The 20,026-nt window shown below is 41.7% G+C and overlaps 1 protein-coding gene across 1 annotated transcript; it reads right to left on the bottom strand.

Annotated features, from left to right (window-relative positions):
- Positions 1-991: 991 nt before the first annotated feature.
- On the bottom strand, positions 992-3,132 carry LOC147885180 (zinc-finger homeodomain protein 2-like). Its single transcript, XM_087397377.1, has one exon. The coding sequence runs from the start codon at positions 2,339-2,341 to the stop codon at positions 1,544-1,546; it is 798 nt and encodes a 265-aa protein (XP_087253503.1). The 5' UTR covers positions 2,342-3,132; the 3' UTR covers positions 992-1,543.
- Between the last annotated feature and the right edge of the window lie 16,894 nt (positions 3,133-20,026).

The following is a 20,026-nucleotide window of genomic DNA, read 5'->3' as shown; positions in this document are numbered from 1 at the left end:
GTTCTTCATGCTATGTAGCCCCCTTACATAGTCCTCTTGTCGAACGGAGTCGAACGAAGTGACTTATAGATTAAACGAAGAAGATTAGTTGTGTGGGAATGGATCTTACCCGGTCGCAGGTGCCGGTATGCCCACTTACGTTCCTTTTCTGCATTACACGTACTACATTGTCTGACGTTGCTAATTCATCCAGCTTCTCTCCACAAACTTTTCTGACTTAACACCAGCGTGAATGACAACGATTAGTTCAAAATCGTGAGATGAGAAGTGGCCGCAGAAGTAAAACGCATTCATCAGTACGCCAGGAGGCAGCTTAACGATTCAACCTTCAAGCACAAGAACTTGGCGATTTGCCAATTCGTAGCTGCGCAGTGGGAAATCGGGAGAAGAAGCATTCAGTACGCCTGGGAACGATTGCATACGAGCATCAGGACTTCGTAGCCGCTTTGAACGAAACCCAGAACAGAATTACGGAATGGAGATTATATTTTCGCACGACGAATGAGAAGTTTAGATTTGATATAGGTATCTATCATCCATGTATTTTTAGCACGCCGAGCTCGTATACCGAGGAAACCCGGTCCTTGAGGGTTTTCGAAATTACGACTCCGCCTCAAATTTCGAGACCTCACTGTTCAGCCTCAAAGTGCACCAACCGGCCCGCCATTGCTGCCTGCCTACAGTCGGATACCACCTGCTGTATGGCCAGTCGTCAAGCTTGCTTGGATCATTATGCTGACAGGCACGCCGGTGGCGCGCTACAACGGATACTCCGAACGTAATCGACATTGCCGAGGGAAATGCAAGAACTCGAATTGTTATACACACCAAATGCAAAAGTACAAGATTATCGTCCTGCAACAAGTGGCAACTGTGTAATAATATCTCCATTTGTTGCGATTTCAGTAAAATACCCAACTAACCCAAGATGCTGCTCGATCTGCAGCTTGAAGGAAGGGAATCGACACGATTGAAAAGAATGAAAGACAACTCGTGACAAGATGACCGAGAAACTCCGCATGTATTAGACCTTAGACCTAAAAATTCGAGACACAGGAAAGCAAAGTGAACAGTTGCAGGAGAAGCAGTGCGTAATTTTACCATGGCCAGCCGGAAAGGGTGGCAGCTGCAAACTAGAACAATGAGCATGTAAGGCTACTATATAATACAGAGAAATTGACGTAAGACCATTGGACGGCATGTCATTCGAAACGAAATTCTCAACTGGAAGAAGATGAGAAGTTGTCGTGGAGCTGAAGCTATTGTGTATTTTCAGAGCGTGCTACGGTGTTGAGCGCGCTCCAAGCCTGATGAAATGACGAAGATGATGATTCTTCTAAGGGGAAGCAACGAAATCTTTAGCCACTAGCTAGCTGCCGGCTGGCGTCTACATCTACAGGGTCAGACTACTGTAAACAGTGCTAAGGGTTTCCAAAAACCCTGATCTGTAGCTCTCTTTCATGTTGGAGATTGAGGCTTCTTGCCCAGCGTTCTCTGTTTCTCGTTGTGCATAGCTTTTTCTGTGTTGTTCTCTTTTTTTTCTTCACAGAGATGGTGGCTTCTTGCCCAACGTATGCTTGTTGTTGTGCATCCACACCTTGAGAACATGCCTCTTCACGCCAACTTCAGCACAGAAGTGCTGCACCGCTACCTCGTCGTGTTTCTGAATCCTCCACCCCAGCTTCTCAGCGAACACCAGCATCTGCTCCTTCTGCTGTGCCGTGAACTTGGTCCGAAAGCGCTTCTTCAAAGACGACGATGGAGACATCATTCCCCCTTCGAAGTCCTCGGAATCAGTAAGAGGCGGGTTGAACGCCATGATCATCTGCGAGGAAGGACGAGGCTGCAGCAAACCCGGAGGGGGAAGAGGTAGTGGAACGTGGGGAGGAGGGAAAAGTGGTCCAATCCTCTTCCTGTCTCTCGAGCCGTAGCGACAGTCGCATGAGAGCTCGCCCTCGATCTCTCTTCTGTGAAAGTTTCTATGGCAGTCGCAAGCTGCACATCGCAGCGCCTCTAGCGTACCTTCTTCTCCACTGGGCATGAATTCTCCGCATCCATCAGTTGCATGGCCCCCGAGGTTCGCTGCGTGGTTCTTCTGGCATTCTCTGTACTTGGCAGGCTTCCTCGCTTTCAGCTCCATCGCCGGAGCTACACGAACCTCCTCCATGTGCGGCCCATTGCTGCTGCTGCCGCCTCCTCCTACTCCTCCCGTGAAACCGTTCCCTCCTGTCGTCAGCGCCTTTACCTTGGCTGTTGCAGCAGCGTCGTGCATATTAGGCATGAAGCTCGACGCCATAGCCGGTAAGGGAATGTCAGCTCCTTCATGGCCCCCAAGATCCATCACTCCGACGTGGGATGTCACTCGTTCAAGGTTTCTTAAATCTTGACGGTTTAAGAGCGATGAAGAAGAAATCAACTCGTGCTACTGCACAAGAAGTCACGTTCAAGTTTCTCATACTTCTGTAACGTTCTCCCCCGATTCTGGCAGAGTTGTTGTCTCGGAGAAGCTCTGTTTACTGCTGCTAGACATGCAATGACGTCGAGCGGAGCAGCCATCCCTATGGCGCATAGCAGCTTCAAGACCTATTTCCGAGACTTTCACAAGAAAACGGAATAGGAAAGGACATCTGGTTCGACTGTATAGGGACAGATTCCAGGAAGCAACTGCAGGAAATTCGTTAAGAAAGCGAGAGGCAGACACTCGGCAAAGAAAGATCCCACAAAGGCAGAAAGAAATCAAGCATTCAGAGAGGAGGAGGAGAAAATCCAAAGCGACATTCTAAATCCGTGAGGGTAGCAGCGGGACAAGGAGGAGAAGCCTACCGACGGACCAAGGGAGGGGGTAACCAAGATCGATCGGTGAGGGGCAGGCAGAGCGGCAAGATTAGAGAGGACGGTAATGATTAGGGAAGGAGCAAAGCCGTCGGGATTTGTGAGCAATCAGAGAGGGGGAAACAGGAGGAAGGATAGGAGAGCAGGAGGGATGGATGATGGAAGGGAGACAAGGGCGAGGAAAGCAACCTAATCGAGGAGGAGTGGTATGGGTTTCAAAAAAAAAAAGAGGAGGAGGAAAGCTGGGGAGCTAGCTACAGAGAGAGAGAGAGAGAGAGAGAGAGAAGGTAGGAAGGGTTGCTGAGGAGAAGCGGGGTGTGTAAGAAGTGGATGATGAGGCAGGAATAAAGAAGAGATGGAGAGAGGGATACAAAAGGAGGGATCACAGAGAGAGAGAGAGAGAGAGAGAGAGAAAGGGTGTGTGGTGGTGAATCCAAAGCGACTACAGGACTGAGGACTGAGAAGAGTCAGGAGAGAAGCCAAGGAACGGAGGGACAAGTACAGACCAGGGCGTGGGAGGAGGGGGCGGTGGGTAATCAAGGGGACAAGCAGCAATGAGGGGATGGGGGTAGCCGCGACACAGAAATGAGAGAGAGAGAGAGAGAGACGGGTCACCCCCTTGTGGACTCGGGAGGGGAACTAAAGAAAAGTTGGACTACTCTAGCAACAAGGGTTAGAGTAACTCCGGGTGTGTGTGTGTGTGTGTGTGTGTTTACAAAGGTGAAGGCTTGAAGCTGTGTAAGCTTGCACTCGCTCGGACGTTCTTTTTTTTCTCTTTTGTGAGTGTGTAGGTGAGAGAGAGAGAGATCGACAGGCTTCTGCTCTTGTGAATTATGTGCTTCTGTCGTGTGACACATTGTGTTTTTCAATTAGAGCTGTGCGTGTGTGTCTGCTTTTTGTGGGCCCAAACCTCTGTAATCTTTGTGGGAGTTCCACATCAAGCCCCCCTCCCCCCCCTCCCCCCACGCCTGCACGCTGCCACCCAGGCGGCTAGTGCAAGACAGCACAGTAACTGACTAGTCGATAGAGCCTCCCAAAGTACACTCCCTCAGTCAAAACCAAAAACCACTCACCCTCTCCGTTCTTATAATTTTCACGTACTTTTCCCTGCCCCCATAATTGACATGATAAATCCTGTGTGGCTTTCGAGACGTAGGCCCTCACTCCCACACACAACCACATGTGACTCCCTGTCTCACACATACTCTCACTTCCACACACTCTCTCCCCAATGCAAGGGGACCCCCAGCTCCCATTTCAACGTGCTAACCCACCTCACAATGCTTTCTTCAAACATCCTTCCTCCCCTTTTTCTCTTTTTACACCCGCCCCCCATGGTCCTCTTTGTTTCCACATTAGCGCCCTCCACTCTCGAAATCATAAGTATCCTATGCTCACCAACACCTACTAGCACACTCTTAAAACCCTTACTCCTCTAGCAAGTAACTATGCACCCCACCATCCATAGCGGTAAAGAGACAAGGGATCGTCATAGAACCACATGCATCACTCATTTCCAAGTAGCACAAAAATAATCCCATGATAGGTATCAAATACATCCTCTTATCGATATATCTTAAGATGCCATGCCATCTTGCCTTAGTTCCAAAGTCACATAGCTTAAAGTTTTGCATGTATTTCTATACCTTATCACTTTATTAAAGTCAAATATCTGTGCATTATTACATCGCTTACACCTGCACTTTTACATTTTTCTTATGTAGGAAGCATCTCTATACCTATAAACGTATGCCTACAATCAGTTTCTATCCACATTGATGACCTTGTAGAACCTCAATCCTCAAGTAAATGCTTAAATCAATTATGAATACATTTACAAATAAGCTTATTCTATGATACTCATTTTCATAACTAGACCTCAATGATCCCTAAAGCCATATTTCTTAACATTACTTGTTATGCTTCAACAGATCTATTTTACAAACCATATGCATTATGCAATACCTAACATAGTCCATCAATATAACCTTACTTGATTATGTTTATCAAGAGGCTTTTTGGGACCTTGTTAAAGTAATATTACTATAGATATTAAGAATTAGCATGTATGTTCTAAGGGAGGTATACTCTTAATATTACAAAATGCTAGAACATGCATTTTCTAAATTCAGAATATTGGCCAAATATTCAAATCAATTAAAACTTAAGCTTCTCCTTTCATAAATTTGGCCTCAAAGGTGCAACATTTTAGATGCCAACGAAAGTTATAAATTTGTAAAATACAAGTGTTGAGTATTGGGCGATGTTGGACACTATTATTGTTAGTAGGGTATACAAAGTTTAAAAAATCTTCAAGATTTTTTTATTATGAAAGAAGTTCATAAAAAATCCATCTCTTAAAAGGATAACGTTATAAAATCTAATCAATGCAAATAGATTGTCCTTACCATGACTTTTCCAAGACGTAGTTGATAATTATTAACCTTTTCTGTTGCTTATAGATTTATACCAAATAATCGTATGAGTTTAACTTTTCTTTTCATGTGGTCCTAGAAAAAAGTGATGTTGCTCTCGTTAGGCATAAATGATTGAAGTAGCAAGATAAAGATAAGATGTAAGGGAGAGATCATGGTAAAATCCATTGCGATTCATAGATCCGGCATAAAATCAATGTCAACATAAAAGTTTTGCCATATAGTCATATTTAAGTTAATATTTTGTATCACTTTTCTTCTAATTCATTTGGTTTATAAGAAATCAACTTGATGATGATATGATTTCAAATGATTGCACAATTTTAGTCAAATCCACCAAGCATAAAGAGACAAACTTTTTATTATAATGCAATGTGCCTTGATCAGCTAACCCATTACAAGACCAAGTTTTGTGTGGAATTGTACAATTCAGGAAATTCATCAAATAGCATGCTCTCTTCTCGTACATCATTTTGCTTTTACTACATGACTTGAATGAGCCAGTTGATAATTTAGGTATAGCTATAAGATGATTACTAAGAAATGCATTCATGACTTTTTAATCCTGAAAAAAAATACATATTGTGTAAATTGTTATTTTAGGAAATTACAAACTAGCATGCTTGATGTTCACCTATATGTAATTGCTTGTTTTAAAAAAAGATTTATACCATAAAGTAGTTCTAAATTATGATATAAAGCCCACAAAGCTCCATATAAAGTAGTTCTTTGTTTCTTTTTAGTGTAGCTCCTCATGCTTATGTACTATGTCCATTTTCTTCAATGTCATTGAAAGAAATTCCTTTACTAAGAATAGTTTTAAAGGAAAATGAAGAAAGAGTCCATGAACTTATATAGCTATTATAATAGTACATACGTATATGTAGCATAGAGTTTACATAAGGGACACTACACTTCCATGTACATCAATGCTTTAAATGCTCTTATTACAATATACTTGCATTAGAAGATCCACATCCTCACTCATACAAGCTAAACACATGCAATACAAAAACTAAAACAGCCAAAGCCACTTGCAGCACGGCGTTTGATTGTTGCGTTAGGGCTTCTTTCCACCCTGTCCTTAAACCACTTGACGTTCAAAACATACACAAAGAAGCGTTGAAAGTCAAGCATAATAATATCTTGGATTATGCCACAATAATCATCCATGGCTCTATTGGCTCCCTCAAAGCTAGCAATAATGCCGCAATCTTGTGTGTTTCTCTTATCATCAATCCGTTGTGTCCGAAAATGCTTGCCCTCACACCATATAGCATTGAACATAGTATACTACACCAAGACAAAATCAATTAAATAATCAGTCTAAATTGTTGGAAGCTCCTAACTTATGCATAACACTCTATATACCGACCTTGCTCATGCATCCCCTAGCATACTCCCATTCTTCCATTGTGATATGCATCCTGTCTCTCTCTGCTCTCTCCATTTCATCAAGTAGCCAATCCAGATGAATATCCTTTGGAAGTGCTTTTAGATGCTGAGGGTATGGCACACGAGATCCATGGTATGTACAAAAGAGGACCCTTTTCCTTGTCTTCTTGCCTTTGCATCCTCGTATCTTATCACCCATCTTTTCATCACATCATTATTAAGCCAATAAAGGTTGATATTATTAAGCAACTCCGTGTCTATTACTTTGCTCCGTCCTTTCCCTTGAGGCACAATAGAGGTCATCCTTAGGTCTTCATCATCTCTTCATAGTCGTGGGAGAGAGCTATCCACATCAATAGGAAACTCAGAAATATATACAAGTGACTTTTGTACCAACCAACTCTCGGCCATGCTACCTTCAGGCCTTGAATTTTGTGTCACAAAACCCTTCAAGGTCTTCATCATAAAGCGCACAAGGAAGAACAACCATCGTGCATGTATATTACCGCATATAGCAATCTTATCCACCAAATGCAATATGAGATGTAGTTGGCTTGTGAGAATAGAACGTGGAAAGGTCTCTTCCACTAAACAAACCACCTCCACTAACATAACTCGAGCATTCTCAAGCGTGGTGGGATCTATTTCCTTTGAGGTCACATACTTAGAAAGAAAAAAGTACACCATATTAGCAATATGAAAACCTTGCATGGAGTATTGATACGCTTCACATTTTGTATCCTATAAAGTACCTCACAAGCTCGCCCATCTTGTAAATACAATCCTACATGTCCTTCGATGCACTATGAGAAATGCTAGTAGGTAGTATGAACTAAACACACGAGGAATGGTTGATTAGTTGCTTCTAATTCACTCACAAATTTGGAAGGAAAAATATATTATGCACATAAAATACTTACTTGGAGCATCTTGTGCCAATCATCAGATTTCAAGCCATATAATTGCTCTACACCTCTTTTCTTACTCTTTATGAAGGCCCCCTTCAAACACCTCATGCATCCAGTGGGAGTACGAATTGTAGTGATAGCTCGCTTCATCGCCACCATGTCTAGCTTTGATAACCTCCACGATGCATGAGGTAAAAAGACACGCCCATTTGGCCTCTCTTGTGGCCAAGCTTCACGCATCCTCCCTGTGGTGCGTAGATCCTCTCTTATGCCTGCAAAATCTCATGTCCCACTCAAATGTTCCCAAATGGTAGACACCACATTCTTGAAGATATGCATGGAATCAAGTAGGTGATTGATCTTGAGGTGGGACCAATATGGTAGTGAATAAAAGATGGAGTATCTAAAAAAAGGCTGGTGTTAGCATGCAATCTTTATTATCATTCAATATAGCACACAATAGTTACAAACCCTTACCGGCTGATGCCAGGTGGTGGAGTCATGGAGGAGTTTTCAATATGCTTCCATGCAGGAGTGTCTGCGGGAATTCTCCACTTGCCATCAGTTGATTCGATAGGAGGAATGCAATGACATGAGCTCTGCAATGGATTTGCACTTGAACATATGTTGGATGCAAGGGATTATGGGAAAATGTCGCAGAACCTTACGAGGCACATCCAAAGTTTTGAGATCTGCTCTATATCTTGCCTCTCCACAAGTAGGATACTCCCTTGCATCCTTATGTGGCCCACAAAACTGAACGCAATCGTTCACGCATGCATGGATGCGCTTGTAACCTAATCCTCCAAGAGAGGTCACATGTCTTGCCATATCTCTTGAGGTCGGTAATTTATTCTCCTTTGGAAGCATTTTACACAATAGCTTGCACGTGAAGACCATAAATGAGAAAAAGCATTCGAGTAATTGACCCACCAGCATACTCCACCATGTTTGCAAAATAGACTTTAAAGCTTACTTGAGTAATGCATTCAAACTTGCATTGCTCCATCTACAAGTTTAGTAACTCAAGGGAGGCACGTAGAACAGAGAATTTGCACCCCTCAAATAGTGGAGTCGATGCTGCAGTAAAAAGATCATCCTGCTCTATGTTATCATCCCTACCTGAGGACTAATGGACATATAAATCCCACACCATATCATCAAACACCTCCTCCTCCACGGCCTCATGAGGTAATGGCGGAGGGCTACTATCACCATCACTCCATGCATCCATAATGGTCCAACCTAAAGATCCCACTTCATATCACTGACGCTTCGCCTCCTCACGATGAGCATAGGACAACATATGCGGGTGTGGCACTGCATCCTGTATCAAATTAAAAAAGAATCATATATCAAACACATGAACACTCATAGGTATCTCAATCAACCTTAACTCTTTAACACTTACCATGTTTATGGTTGCATCCCATTCTTCATAATTTGAGACGTGATTGAGTGTAATTCTGCATGCACGATACATGTTTCCTTGACATCGATCACACATACATTTGATTTTTTACTCCCACCACATTTTGTGATGGTGCATACAGAGGGATTCATCCTCATTGGAGCTACTTGTTGAAGATGAAGACATCCTACAAATAAACAACCCAAAAAATGTATTCTTGTATGAGTTGTAAATGTCAAAACTCTGTGTAGCGTCTAACACCACGTCTGAACTGTGGAATGCGTCTATAGGTACGTCTAAAACATAGTGTAGACATGTTGATAGATGCACTTTTAGACACGCAAACTGCGAGCTGATTTTCAAACCTAGTTTTAGCTAGCACGCTTGTTTTCCTTCACATACTTTTAGCATCACACGGCTTGCTTTCCTATTAACAGACATAGTTTTAGGAATCCACACTCATCTCTAGGCGTACACAGTCATCCCCAAGCATACAAGAGAAGAGGGTGAACAAGGAAGAGAAGAAGGAGAAGCAGCTTTGAAGAAGGACATGAAGCTTCCATACCTCTATCCAAGGTAAGTCTCTTGGCAGTTGGTCTTCTTTGGAAGTTGCTCTCCTTGGATTCGGGTCCTTTGTCATATGTAGGGAAGGGATGTTTTTAGTACTAGTGTTGTTCTTTTTGGGGTTGGGCGCATGTCCTTTTCAGCTTCTTTTAAAAGGCGTCTGTCAGAGTATGTCTATAGACGCATCTAACAGCACGTCTAATTTTTGGAAAAATAGGCAACTACGTCTATAGATGCACTATTAGACGTGTCTATAGATGCGCTACAATAGTTTTCTTATGTTTTCTTGTGTGTTCTTCCCTTTCCCCTTCCCCTTCCTCTTTCCTCTTCCCCTTCCCCTTCCCCTTCCTTCTCTTTCCCTTCCTCTTCCCCTTCCTGCTCTTTCCCTTAAGCATTCGTGAGGAAATAATAGATTTCATGAATGATGGAAATAAGTGATTGCATGAGGGCGGGTCCAAGAAAGAGAAAAATTGGACTGAAGCATGAGGGCGGGATAAAGAAAGAGGGCATGCATGATGGAGCATCTCTTTTTTCTCCTCTTTTTTTCTCTCTTTTCCCATCTTTTCCTCTATTTTCTCCTCTCTTTCCTTCTCTTTTTTCCTCTCTTTTTCTCTCTCTTCTCCTCTCTTTTTCTCTATTTTTTCTCCTCCCTTTTCGTTTCCTTTCCTCTCTTATCTCCTCTCTTTTTTCTCATCTCTTTTCCTCTCCTTTTCTCCTCTCTTTCCTTCTCTTTTTTCCTCTCTTTTTCTCTCTTATCTCCTCTCTTTTTCTCTTTTTTCTCCTCTCTTTTCCTCTATTTTCCTCTCTTTTCTCCTCTCTTTTCTTCTCTCTTTTTCTCTCTTTTTCCTTCTCTCTTTTATTCTCTCTTTTCATCTCTTTTCCTCTCTTATCTCCTCTCTTTTTCTCTCTTTTTTCTCATCTCTTTTCCTCTCTTTTCTCCTCTCTTTCCTTCTCTTTTTTCCTCTATTTTCTCTCTTATCTCCTCTCTTTTTCTCTCTTTTTTCTCCTCTCTTTTCCTCTCTCCTCTCTTTCCTTCTTTGTTTTTCTCTCTTTTTTCTCCTCTCTTTTTACCTCTTTTCCTCTCTTTTCTCCTCTCTTTCCTTCTCTCTTTTCCTCTCTTTTCCCCTCTCTTTTCCTCTCTTTTCTCCTCTCTTTCCTTCTCTCTTTTTCCCCACATGAAGCTTTAATAGCCTAACATTGAGCAAGCAGATACAAACTTTTGTTACTCTAATTCAAAGAATGCAGGAGTCTGTAAATGCTTGCTCAATGTCAGGCTGTCACTCTATTTTTTTTTTTACATGATGGAAAGAGGGCATGCATGATGGAAAGAGGACATGCTCGATGGTAATCTTCTTCTTTTCTTTTCTTCAGTTCATCATGTGTCTAGGAAGCTCTTTAGCCTCACCTGATCTTCGGGATGCCATCTTTCGGGATTATATAACATTTTGGGGCACCCTCCCACTCCTGGGGAGTTATACACATACATGATAGCTTCTCTAAATACCCCCCAGGAGTCGGCAGTACAGACTCCAAACCACCCCAACCCCACACCAGTTGAGACTACCCCAGTGGAGTCAAGATAGCTCAGCAGGCTATAGAGCCATGCCCCTTTTGCCCAATCATCAGGAGTCCCTTCTCCCCTGCAGTCTAGTGTCCCTTCTCCCCGATCATCAGCACTCCCTTCTCCTCTACGGCGGTCTGGAGCCCCTTCTCCCCCCCTGCGATCCCTTCTGCCTCGCAGAGCTACCAGCGTGCTCTCGTGCAATCGAGAGTCGCTTCTTTAGATACGACCGACTAGTATACTAGCTCGACATGACAAGGCAGTTGGCGTAGTAGCAGGGAGAGTAGTGGGGGATGCAAGGCACAGTGCTTTGGGGGGGTAATAGTGGGGGCGGGGATGATTCAGATAATGTAGACATGCCACAGGGTGATGGTACGGATCTTCTATGACATCACTCAGACAGGAGGCATCTTGATGAATGCATGAGGGAAGGACATCATGGCCCTTATGCGCCCTGTAATTGCTAACAACTATAGAGATTGCTTTATTTACTATAGAGAGCAGCCAAAAAAGTTGGCTGATGAGACCATCACTGTTGTTCGCTCTAGGTATCCCAATCCGCCCAATGTTCAGTTCATAGATAAATGGGCAAAGTCAAAAATTGTTATGATACTTGCCAATAAAAGATCTTCGCTTAAGAGGCAGACACTAGCCAAGATTGCCAAGAGAGAGGGAGGTCTCAACTACCAAGGAGCCAGCCCCACACCGCTTACAAGCGTGAGTGGAAAAAAGCAATGAAGGAAGCGAAGGCGGGGACCCCAGTCTGTAGCACATGGAAGCACGAAGGATCCAAATGGAGCAATATGGAAACGTGCATTTTGGAGCAGGGGATGTTGAATCATGGGAGGCCCAATTTGTAAGTATCGATCTTAAATTATATTGTGTTTATGTGGTTTATTAGGAGGTTGTTTCTTTGTACTAACCCCTCCGCAAATTGTGTCATCTTATAGCTTGATATCGTGGGCAGGTACCCCACTCCTGTCGAGACAACCTACCACCGCCACCATCATAGAGGAGATACATGGAGGCACTTCTATGATGATGGGTTAATTACTGAGGAGCAGTATATCCGAGCTACTGGAGCGCCTCCCACGTATTTAAAAGTAATTAAATAATGTCAATATTGTAAATAAAGATTTGATTTTTCATACATTGATACATGTTGTCCCTCATTTACAGGGCCCTAGGGCTGATCAGGAGGAAGAAGATTAGGAAGAAGGGAGCGAGGATGCAGAGAACTTAGATTAGTCGTAGAAGTAGTGCTAGCTACTCTTTTTTATACTTGAAGCCATATGCTTGGCTTCGTGCCTCTCTTGTATATACACTCCTCTTATTTTTTGTACTTGAAGCCACAAGACATGGCTTGGCTTCATGCTATATGTACATACAAGCACCTTTTGGGCTATGAATTAATATACACTCCTTTTTTTTTTTGGCTTTCAATTTCCTTGTGCAATGTTCTATCAATGAGTGCCTTGTGAACTAAACGTTTTGGAGTTGTAATGTTTTATTCATAATTGTAATCGTCGGCTATAGACATTCTTGGAATCGTGCTAATTAAAATGTGGTTGACTGTAAGAATTGAATTGCACAATGTGGAAATCTTTCTATTTTTTTTAAATTTCTACAGAGCATCTAAAAGCACATCTATAGGCGCATTTATAGGCACGTTTGTCTGTTATATAGATGCACCTATAGACGTGGGTCTGTAGACGTGCAAATAGACACGCCCGTAAGTTTTTTTTAAGTTAAAAAAATGCGTCAGTGTGCATGTCTATGGGTGCTTTGTGTTGTTGTGTCTGTGCATATAGGTCGATAAGTTTACCTTAATAGATTGATATAAAAGAAAGATGGACATAAATGATATTTAAGGGGAATGTGTTTGAGGTCTCAAAGTCAAAGCATGCCTTTTCACAAAACCTAGTGCCAAACACTAGAGTTCCAAGTGTATAAAAAGGGTGGTCCAAGGTCATGATTAAGCAACTTCTACCAATGCATGGGAATGGGGACACCTGATTAAAGATAGGAAAAGAAGACGAAGAGAAGCATGCAAGCAAAGATGCTATCGCCACTTGAAAACAGTAATAGTCCAAGTCTTTCTTTGCTTGCACGTTTCATCTTTGCTTGCTCGCTTCATCTTTGCTTGCATGCTTCTCTTCGTCTTCTTTTCCTGCCTTTAATTAGGCATCCCCAATCCTAAGCACTGGCAGAATTCTCTAACAGACTTACCTTGCAAGTTTTCTCGCTCACGGTTCATGCTCAATTAGGGTGGCGAAAGCATGCTCCCATGGACTCTCTTACTATATGGGGTGTTAGATTGCATAGAATTTGGATAGCAACTATGTCACATTGCCTGAGCATGCTTAGTTTCCAGCTGACTTTTTTAGATTAGTGCAAGCTAGAATTATGACTATGTTTGAATTCTACTACAAAATGTCCAAAGTCTTTAGGGCTCTTGCAAGCATTGTTAAAAGCTACACTTTGATAGAAAGCATTGTTTATCTTCTTTATTCCTCATCTAATCTACATTTCTATTAAGCATAACATGTCCTCCTATTATAATAGGAAGTGAGGATACTTCGCCATGGTAGTGAGGAATAAGCAGGCCTTTTAAGAGCTTTTCGGATCCTTTCATTTTATTGTATTGAGCAAGAGTACAATGCTTTTTTGATTCCCCGAAGGTAAAAAGTAAAAGATATTAGATACTCGGGTCCAACTGGCAGTCCACTGAACCAGTCTGATGACTTGGCAGATGATGTGTAACGGTCCACTACATGTAGCGTGCCGATAATGCTTGCAAAATTCAGCTGGACGTGTATTATTACCGATAGATGGTCATCCTCTCCAACCATAACTTAAGGTCCTGGCTGCCTCTATCTTTGTCCTTTCCCTGTCAGACGTTCCGTGGTTGGAATTATGCCTGAGGTATCTTCCTCATGTGGCCTTCGTTGTCGATCCATTTTGGCCAGATCACGCTTCCGCTGCTCAATCCCTTTACTACGTTTCACTTTTTGCCCATCTAATCTTTGTTGCTTACGTTTGTACTGCAAAGATCCAAAGATCCTACATGCTTTGCGAGACATAATGGCTGTGTAGAAATTGGTGCATGTTCCCTCTCAAACTAATCTATATCTCTCTTGTGCCTCTTTGTAGTGTCATGTCTGCGGCAGCCACAGTGATCTTTCCTTTTACAAACTTCCGGACAGTTGCTCACATGGCAATTCACCACCTTTTGGATCCTTCTGATTCATTAATCTTCTCATTATTAATCGTCTCCAGGCTCTAGATGTCAAAGCTTCCGCTACGATATGATACATCATACCACAAGTCATACTACAGCTGTGGAAGACCTCATCTGAGAGACCAATGGCCATATCAAACGAAAGACGTGGGAATCTGAATAAATGCTATTACCCAAAAATTTACCTTCCCAAGTATTATCTCGTGAATGGGGTCAATAGTGGCAGCCGAGTGTAGAGAGGCGGCGGGCTCTCAGCTCAGCAGAGGGATTCCAATTTCCAGTATCCAGTGCCCAGACTCCAGAGTCCAGATTGACGCTGACTCCAAATTCAGAAAATTTTCAAAGCTCAAACTCCTCACGCGAGGAAAGCTTCTTAAATAGGCAACGAAATCCCTCGGGAGTTATCTTTTGAGACCTGCTGCTTTCGGCCTTTGAACATTGCTTTGGACGTTTGCATGAGAAAGGACCGGTGATGTCCAGCGCCCAGTGACCACATACTTATTACTAGCTAAAGACCGAACTTCGAAGAGCATCTGTGGCAGGGTCGGTTATGAGATAAAAACAAAGAAAGGTGCAAAAGGTAGAGAAGCTGTGAGCGACGACAGGGAGGCAAGGAAAGGTGTAAGAAGTGCAAAAATATTTAAAAAGAGGAGGTCAGACGGGGACGGTTTCCCGGCGAGGGGCGGGCAAGAAGGCAGCAGGTGGTGCAGCGGGCAGCGGTCTTGAGGCCGGAGGATGGAGTCTGGAGAAGCTTCAAGCCGACAGGGTTCATCTAATGCGTGAGAGGTCTGTCGGAGATTCGCCATGGGAGCGGAACGGAGCCGTGGCAGTGAAAGCGAAGCCAATTCAATGTGTAACTGCCGTTAATGTTTGAGTTATGACGCCCCTCGTGGGTATGGCTGACCAACCCTGCCCGTCCCCCGTGACCCTGTAATAAGCCGTGACCACTGACCGTAACGGTAACCGCATTTTGCCCCCCCTTCGAAGTTCGCCCTTTAAAATAAAGCGGCATGAAAGACGGTGAAACCAACCCTCGTTTCAGCCCGGTTATCAAAATCCCTTTTCCCGACTCCCAACCTTAACCTGTTATTTTTTAAGGCTTTGCCACCTTGTCAAACGGATCACGCTCGCAAACCTAACCCCCCTCCTTTTCAACCCACCCTCACATGCTTCTCACGCACTAGATTCCCTGGTAAACCACATGCGTTTCAACTCCCTTTAGTTTTCTCATCCCCGCAAGAATAGAATGGAGTGTCATACAGTGTCATTGCACCATGTCTAGCTGTTAGTCAAAGTACTCAATACTGGAACATGTTTGTTGGTGTCAAGGTTAATGTCATACGGACATGAGTTATTTAAATACAATTCAAAATTGCATGATCCCATCTTATGCTTGTCTTGGCAGGCTTGGCATAGAGACATAAAATGGGGCATGTATCGAACAAAGTTCAAGGAAGATGCCTATTGGTCTTTAAATTTCAATAAAAGGCCATCAGTTCTACCTTTGAACGTAAACTTTGCAAGGTGCCTAATTATAAACCGACACATTCAACACTCAAACAATATGCATACCATGTTCTTACATGCCATGTTCAAAAAAATCTCATGCATTGTATCTCACAATACATGAATTCAATGGCAAAGTACTACTTGTTATAAAATTAAGGCTTCTTTTCATCATTACACCAACCATTTGTGTTCAATGTATATTCAAGTTTGGTGTTTAAACATGTTTATGCAATTGTCACCTCGTTCTATCATACTTTTGATCCTTTATATGTTGACATTCATGGCACGCATATGCTTACAACAACCTTCTTAAAAGATGGTCCACCAAATAATATATTGCAAATAAGAAGTAACATATAAATGGTTATATCACTCAGAAGCTTATCTATCTAAGCTAGAAGGTTCACTATGTACTCTTGAATGCAACAAGACTAGCTTTTGATAATATAAAGAATGATTGCATCATATAGCATTTGACATTGTGACAAAAGACCAATTATCAGACTGCTATGTTCTAGGACATCATGGATACTTAGAAATCATTCCTTGCTAATAGTTTTTATTGGGATAACAATATTTCAATCTCACATCCATTGTGCATAGAAAATGTTAGGCTCTAAGGATTCAATTATGTCAAATACCTTAAGATGCTTTCCATGAGCTACAAATTTTTGTACCATTCTAGAATCAAACAAAAAGATCATCTTCTTTGTGAAACCACTACAAATTTTCATTTTCATGCTCATGTGTAATTCATGATTCAATTACTTGTAAAGTGGACTTAGAACTGCTCTTTCACACTCTATTACTTTTTAGAACACATTTCACTAATTCCATGTCCATTAGAACAAAAGGATTTAGAAAAAGAGCTCAAAATTCCATTTGTGAAAGCATAATTTGGATTTTTTCTCACATTCCTAAATTTTGGACTAAAAAAGGGGCCCTTTGGAGAATTACTAAAATATTAGAGGCTTGGATAAGGGAATATGGTATCCATGAAGGAGATTATGCCATGTGGACTTCTCTGTAATAGAGGCTCCCCAAATCTAGGGGAAATTTCAGATTTTTTTCAAAATACCCATTTGGTTCAACCATTTGGCCCAAACTTTGACTTCCTAACCAGCTCTCCCCCTATACTCTCTCTTCCAAAATGTTTCAAACATTCATTCCCGCCACTTTCTAGTAGCTGGTTTCAAAATATCTTCTTTCCACTCTTGCTTAGTCATTATTTCTCCTCTTTGCTCACATTTTTCTTCCACATTCGAAAATCTCTCAGAGAAACTTCTATCAAAGCTCAGTTCATCCCTCTTCTCTTCCATTCATTCTCTACTTATTTCACTCTCTCTTAGAAACTAAAGTTGCGACCTAAATCTGCTTGGAAGGAGTGAGAAAAACGGGTGTTCTCTCATTTTCGGTTCTTTCCTCACCTTTTTGGAGTATAGAGAGTCACCTCCTAAAGTTGCGACCTAAATCTGCTTGGAAGGAGTGAGAAAAGCAGGTGTTCTATCATTTTCGGCTCTTTCTCTACCTTTTTGGAGTATATAGAGTCAACTCTAGAAGAAGAAACACATACTTTCTAGGTAATGAAGTGATTTCAAAAGTTTTGTTTGTATTAAGTAGATATGTTTTTGTATCACACTTTGTCTATATGTTTGTTACAAGAGACAGGGAAGAGGGCGAGATTGAGGTAGATGATATATAAAACTACAAGATGATTTTTGACATTTTTTTCTTCACTGCTATAGGAGGGATAGATAGAAATGGAAAGAGGAGAGAGAGAGAGAGAGAGAGAGAGAGAGAGAGAGAGAGAGAGAGAGAGAGAGAGAGAGAGAGAGATTATTTCGAACTGCTATGTTGTTTCCTATTTGAGGGGACGAGTGAGAGAGAGACATAAAATAGTCATTTTTTTCTTCATTAGTATAGGAGGGATAGATATAGGAAGGGAAAGAGAGAGAGAGAGAGAGAGAGAGACTATATTTGAAACTACTGTGTTTTTTAATCTATTTGAGGGGATGAGTGAGGGAGAGAGATAGAAAATAGTCGTTTTCTTATTTGCTAGTATAGGAGGGGTAGATAGAGGAAGGGAAAAGAGAGACAGCGATTATATTTTGAACTGCTATGTTTTCTTTTGTTGAGGGGATGATTGAGGGAGAGAGACAAAGATTCTATTTCAAACTGCTAGGTTTTAGAAGTATTTGAGACAAAAGGAAGAAAAAGAGATCCTAATCAAAGAGTTTTGGGAGGGAGAGAGAGAATGATATGATATTGATAATGTTTTCTTTGTTTGTGGAGAAACAAAGCAGGAAGAGAGCATATCGTAACTAAGTATTTCAAAAAAATTTGATGTTTGTTTGTGTGAGGGGTACCTTGGAAGACAGATTGAGAGAGAGAAGTATTCTATGTTTTTTGTAATAATATTTTGCTTGTTTTTGTGAGAGGTTTAGTTAAAAGAGAGAGGGAAGGAGGGGGAGGGAGAGGGAGGGAGGGGGAGAGAGAGAGAGAGAGAGAGAGAGAGAGAGAGAGAGACTTGCAAAGAAAGAGAAAGAGAGAATAGAAGACATACATTTGGAGGGTCTTTGGCAGTAGAAAGAGCTAATTTTAATCATTGGTACAGGGGCGAAAACTATGGAAGTAGAAAATGATAGATACAAAAGTAGTTTACAGTCTGTTGTATTGAAGAATGTTAAGGATGAGCATGGGGAATGGATTCCTCAGCTCTACAAGAAATATTCTTGGATCACAATGCAACCCACTAATCATGGGTGCTACAAAGTGGGTTGGAAGGATGCAATGGACATCTCCAAACATTCGAAGGGAAGGATCTTAGATTTTAAAATTTCTCCTGGTAGTAACACAGTGACACAAGTATATATTCAGCATGTCTTTACCCACGTAAACATATATGTGCATCCAAATGAAGGACTTCCATATCGTAGGCCCAAATGTAAGTTTTTCAAAGTGTACTAGTACTTCATTTGCTTTTTAGAGTATTTGCATTTATTTAGGGACATTGACACTGCTGTCTTATGCCTTGTATCTATTTTATAGACTTATATCCATCTACTTACAAAGAGTGGGAGCCTGCAGCATGCATAACTGGGGTGCTACATGTCCTCCATGTCGAGATCAGGAGTCTTCAGTATGAAGGTCGCACACCATCAAAATTAAAAAAGGATGGGATCTTTTACTATGACTCAATTTTCATTGTGCCAGATGAAGAAGGACAGTATGGTAGATTAGAATCTCTTCCCTTGCCCTCTTTTGATAGTCCAGAATGGCCACTTCTAAGCATGGAGATAAGTGAATCGTATAGAAATAGAATGTTTAATGATGTGAGAAATGCTATGAAGCCAACTACTGGTGGAAGAAATGCTAGGTTGAGCTGGTCTCTTCCATTTCCATGCTTTGTTGATTTCTTTGCAAGTTGAAGGCAATTAAGGAAAACAAAGATTACTTACATTTGCAAGAGCTTAGAAATGGACTGGCTATCTAAGCTATTTGATAATGGATGGACAACAAGAACATGTCATGCCGAAGATTTAGTACAATGTTGATTGAACACTTCAAATGTGACATTTTGGTGAGCAAATCTTACAATTCTTGTTTGTATAAAAAATAATCAGGATACTATGTATTAATAGATCCCAAATTTTACAGGTATTTCATTGGAAGGCAAAATCTCTGCATGACTTTCGCATATAGAAGGTTTAGATGGAAGAACCTTCAATGGGAAGCAATGGATGATGATCTGCATGATGGGACTCACAATCCTATTATTGAGGTATCAATTTATCGGCAAGGACATCCTGACCTAATCTTTCAATACCTCCGCCTCTACCTCCTACGAGTCCGCAATATCCATGGTCATCACATCCCCACATATGAATTAGAAGAGGAGTGGACCATGCGATTTATCAAGGAAGAATTGCAGTTGGCAATAGCAAGCCCTCCCCAAGACTATTATTTTAGACTTGATAATCACAAAGTTCGATATAGAGATGAGACAAGTATCCTTTGTAAGAGTTGTTGCCCCCCCCCAATACTCTAGAGATAGTAGAGACATGATGCCAGGTATTTCATATGATATCCAGTTTCTTGGATCCTTAGTGCTTCAACAATGCACTTGGCAAATGAGGCACTGTTACATGTATGAACAGAAATCATATATAA

This window comes from Dipteris shenzhenensis, chromosome 26 (genome assembly GCF_047967505.1).
Source record: "Dipteris shenzhenensis isolate YYH24624 ecotype China chromosome 26, Dip_SZ_1.0, whole genome shotgun sequence".
Lineage (NCBI taxonomy): Eukaryota > Viridiplantae > Streptophyta > Polypodiopsida > Gleicheniales > Dipteridaceae > Dipteris > Dipteris shenzhenensis.
Note: the sequence above shows the minus strand (reverse complement) of the source record. Positions and strands in the feature narration are given on the sequence as shown.

Coding starts and splice junctions, on each gene's coding strand:
- LOC147885180 (XM_087397377.1), bottom strand. CDS start 2,341: ATGGATCTTGGGGGCCATGAAGGAGCTGACATTCCCTTACCGGCTATG.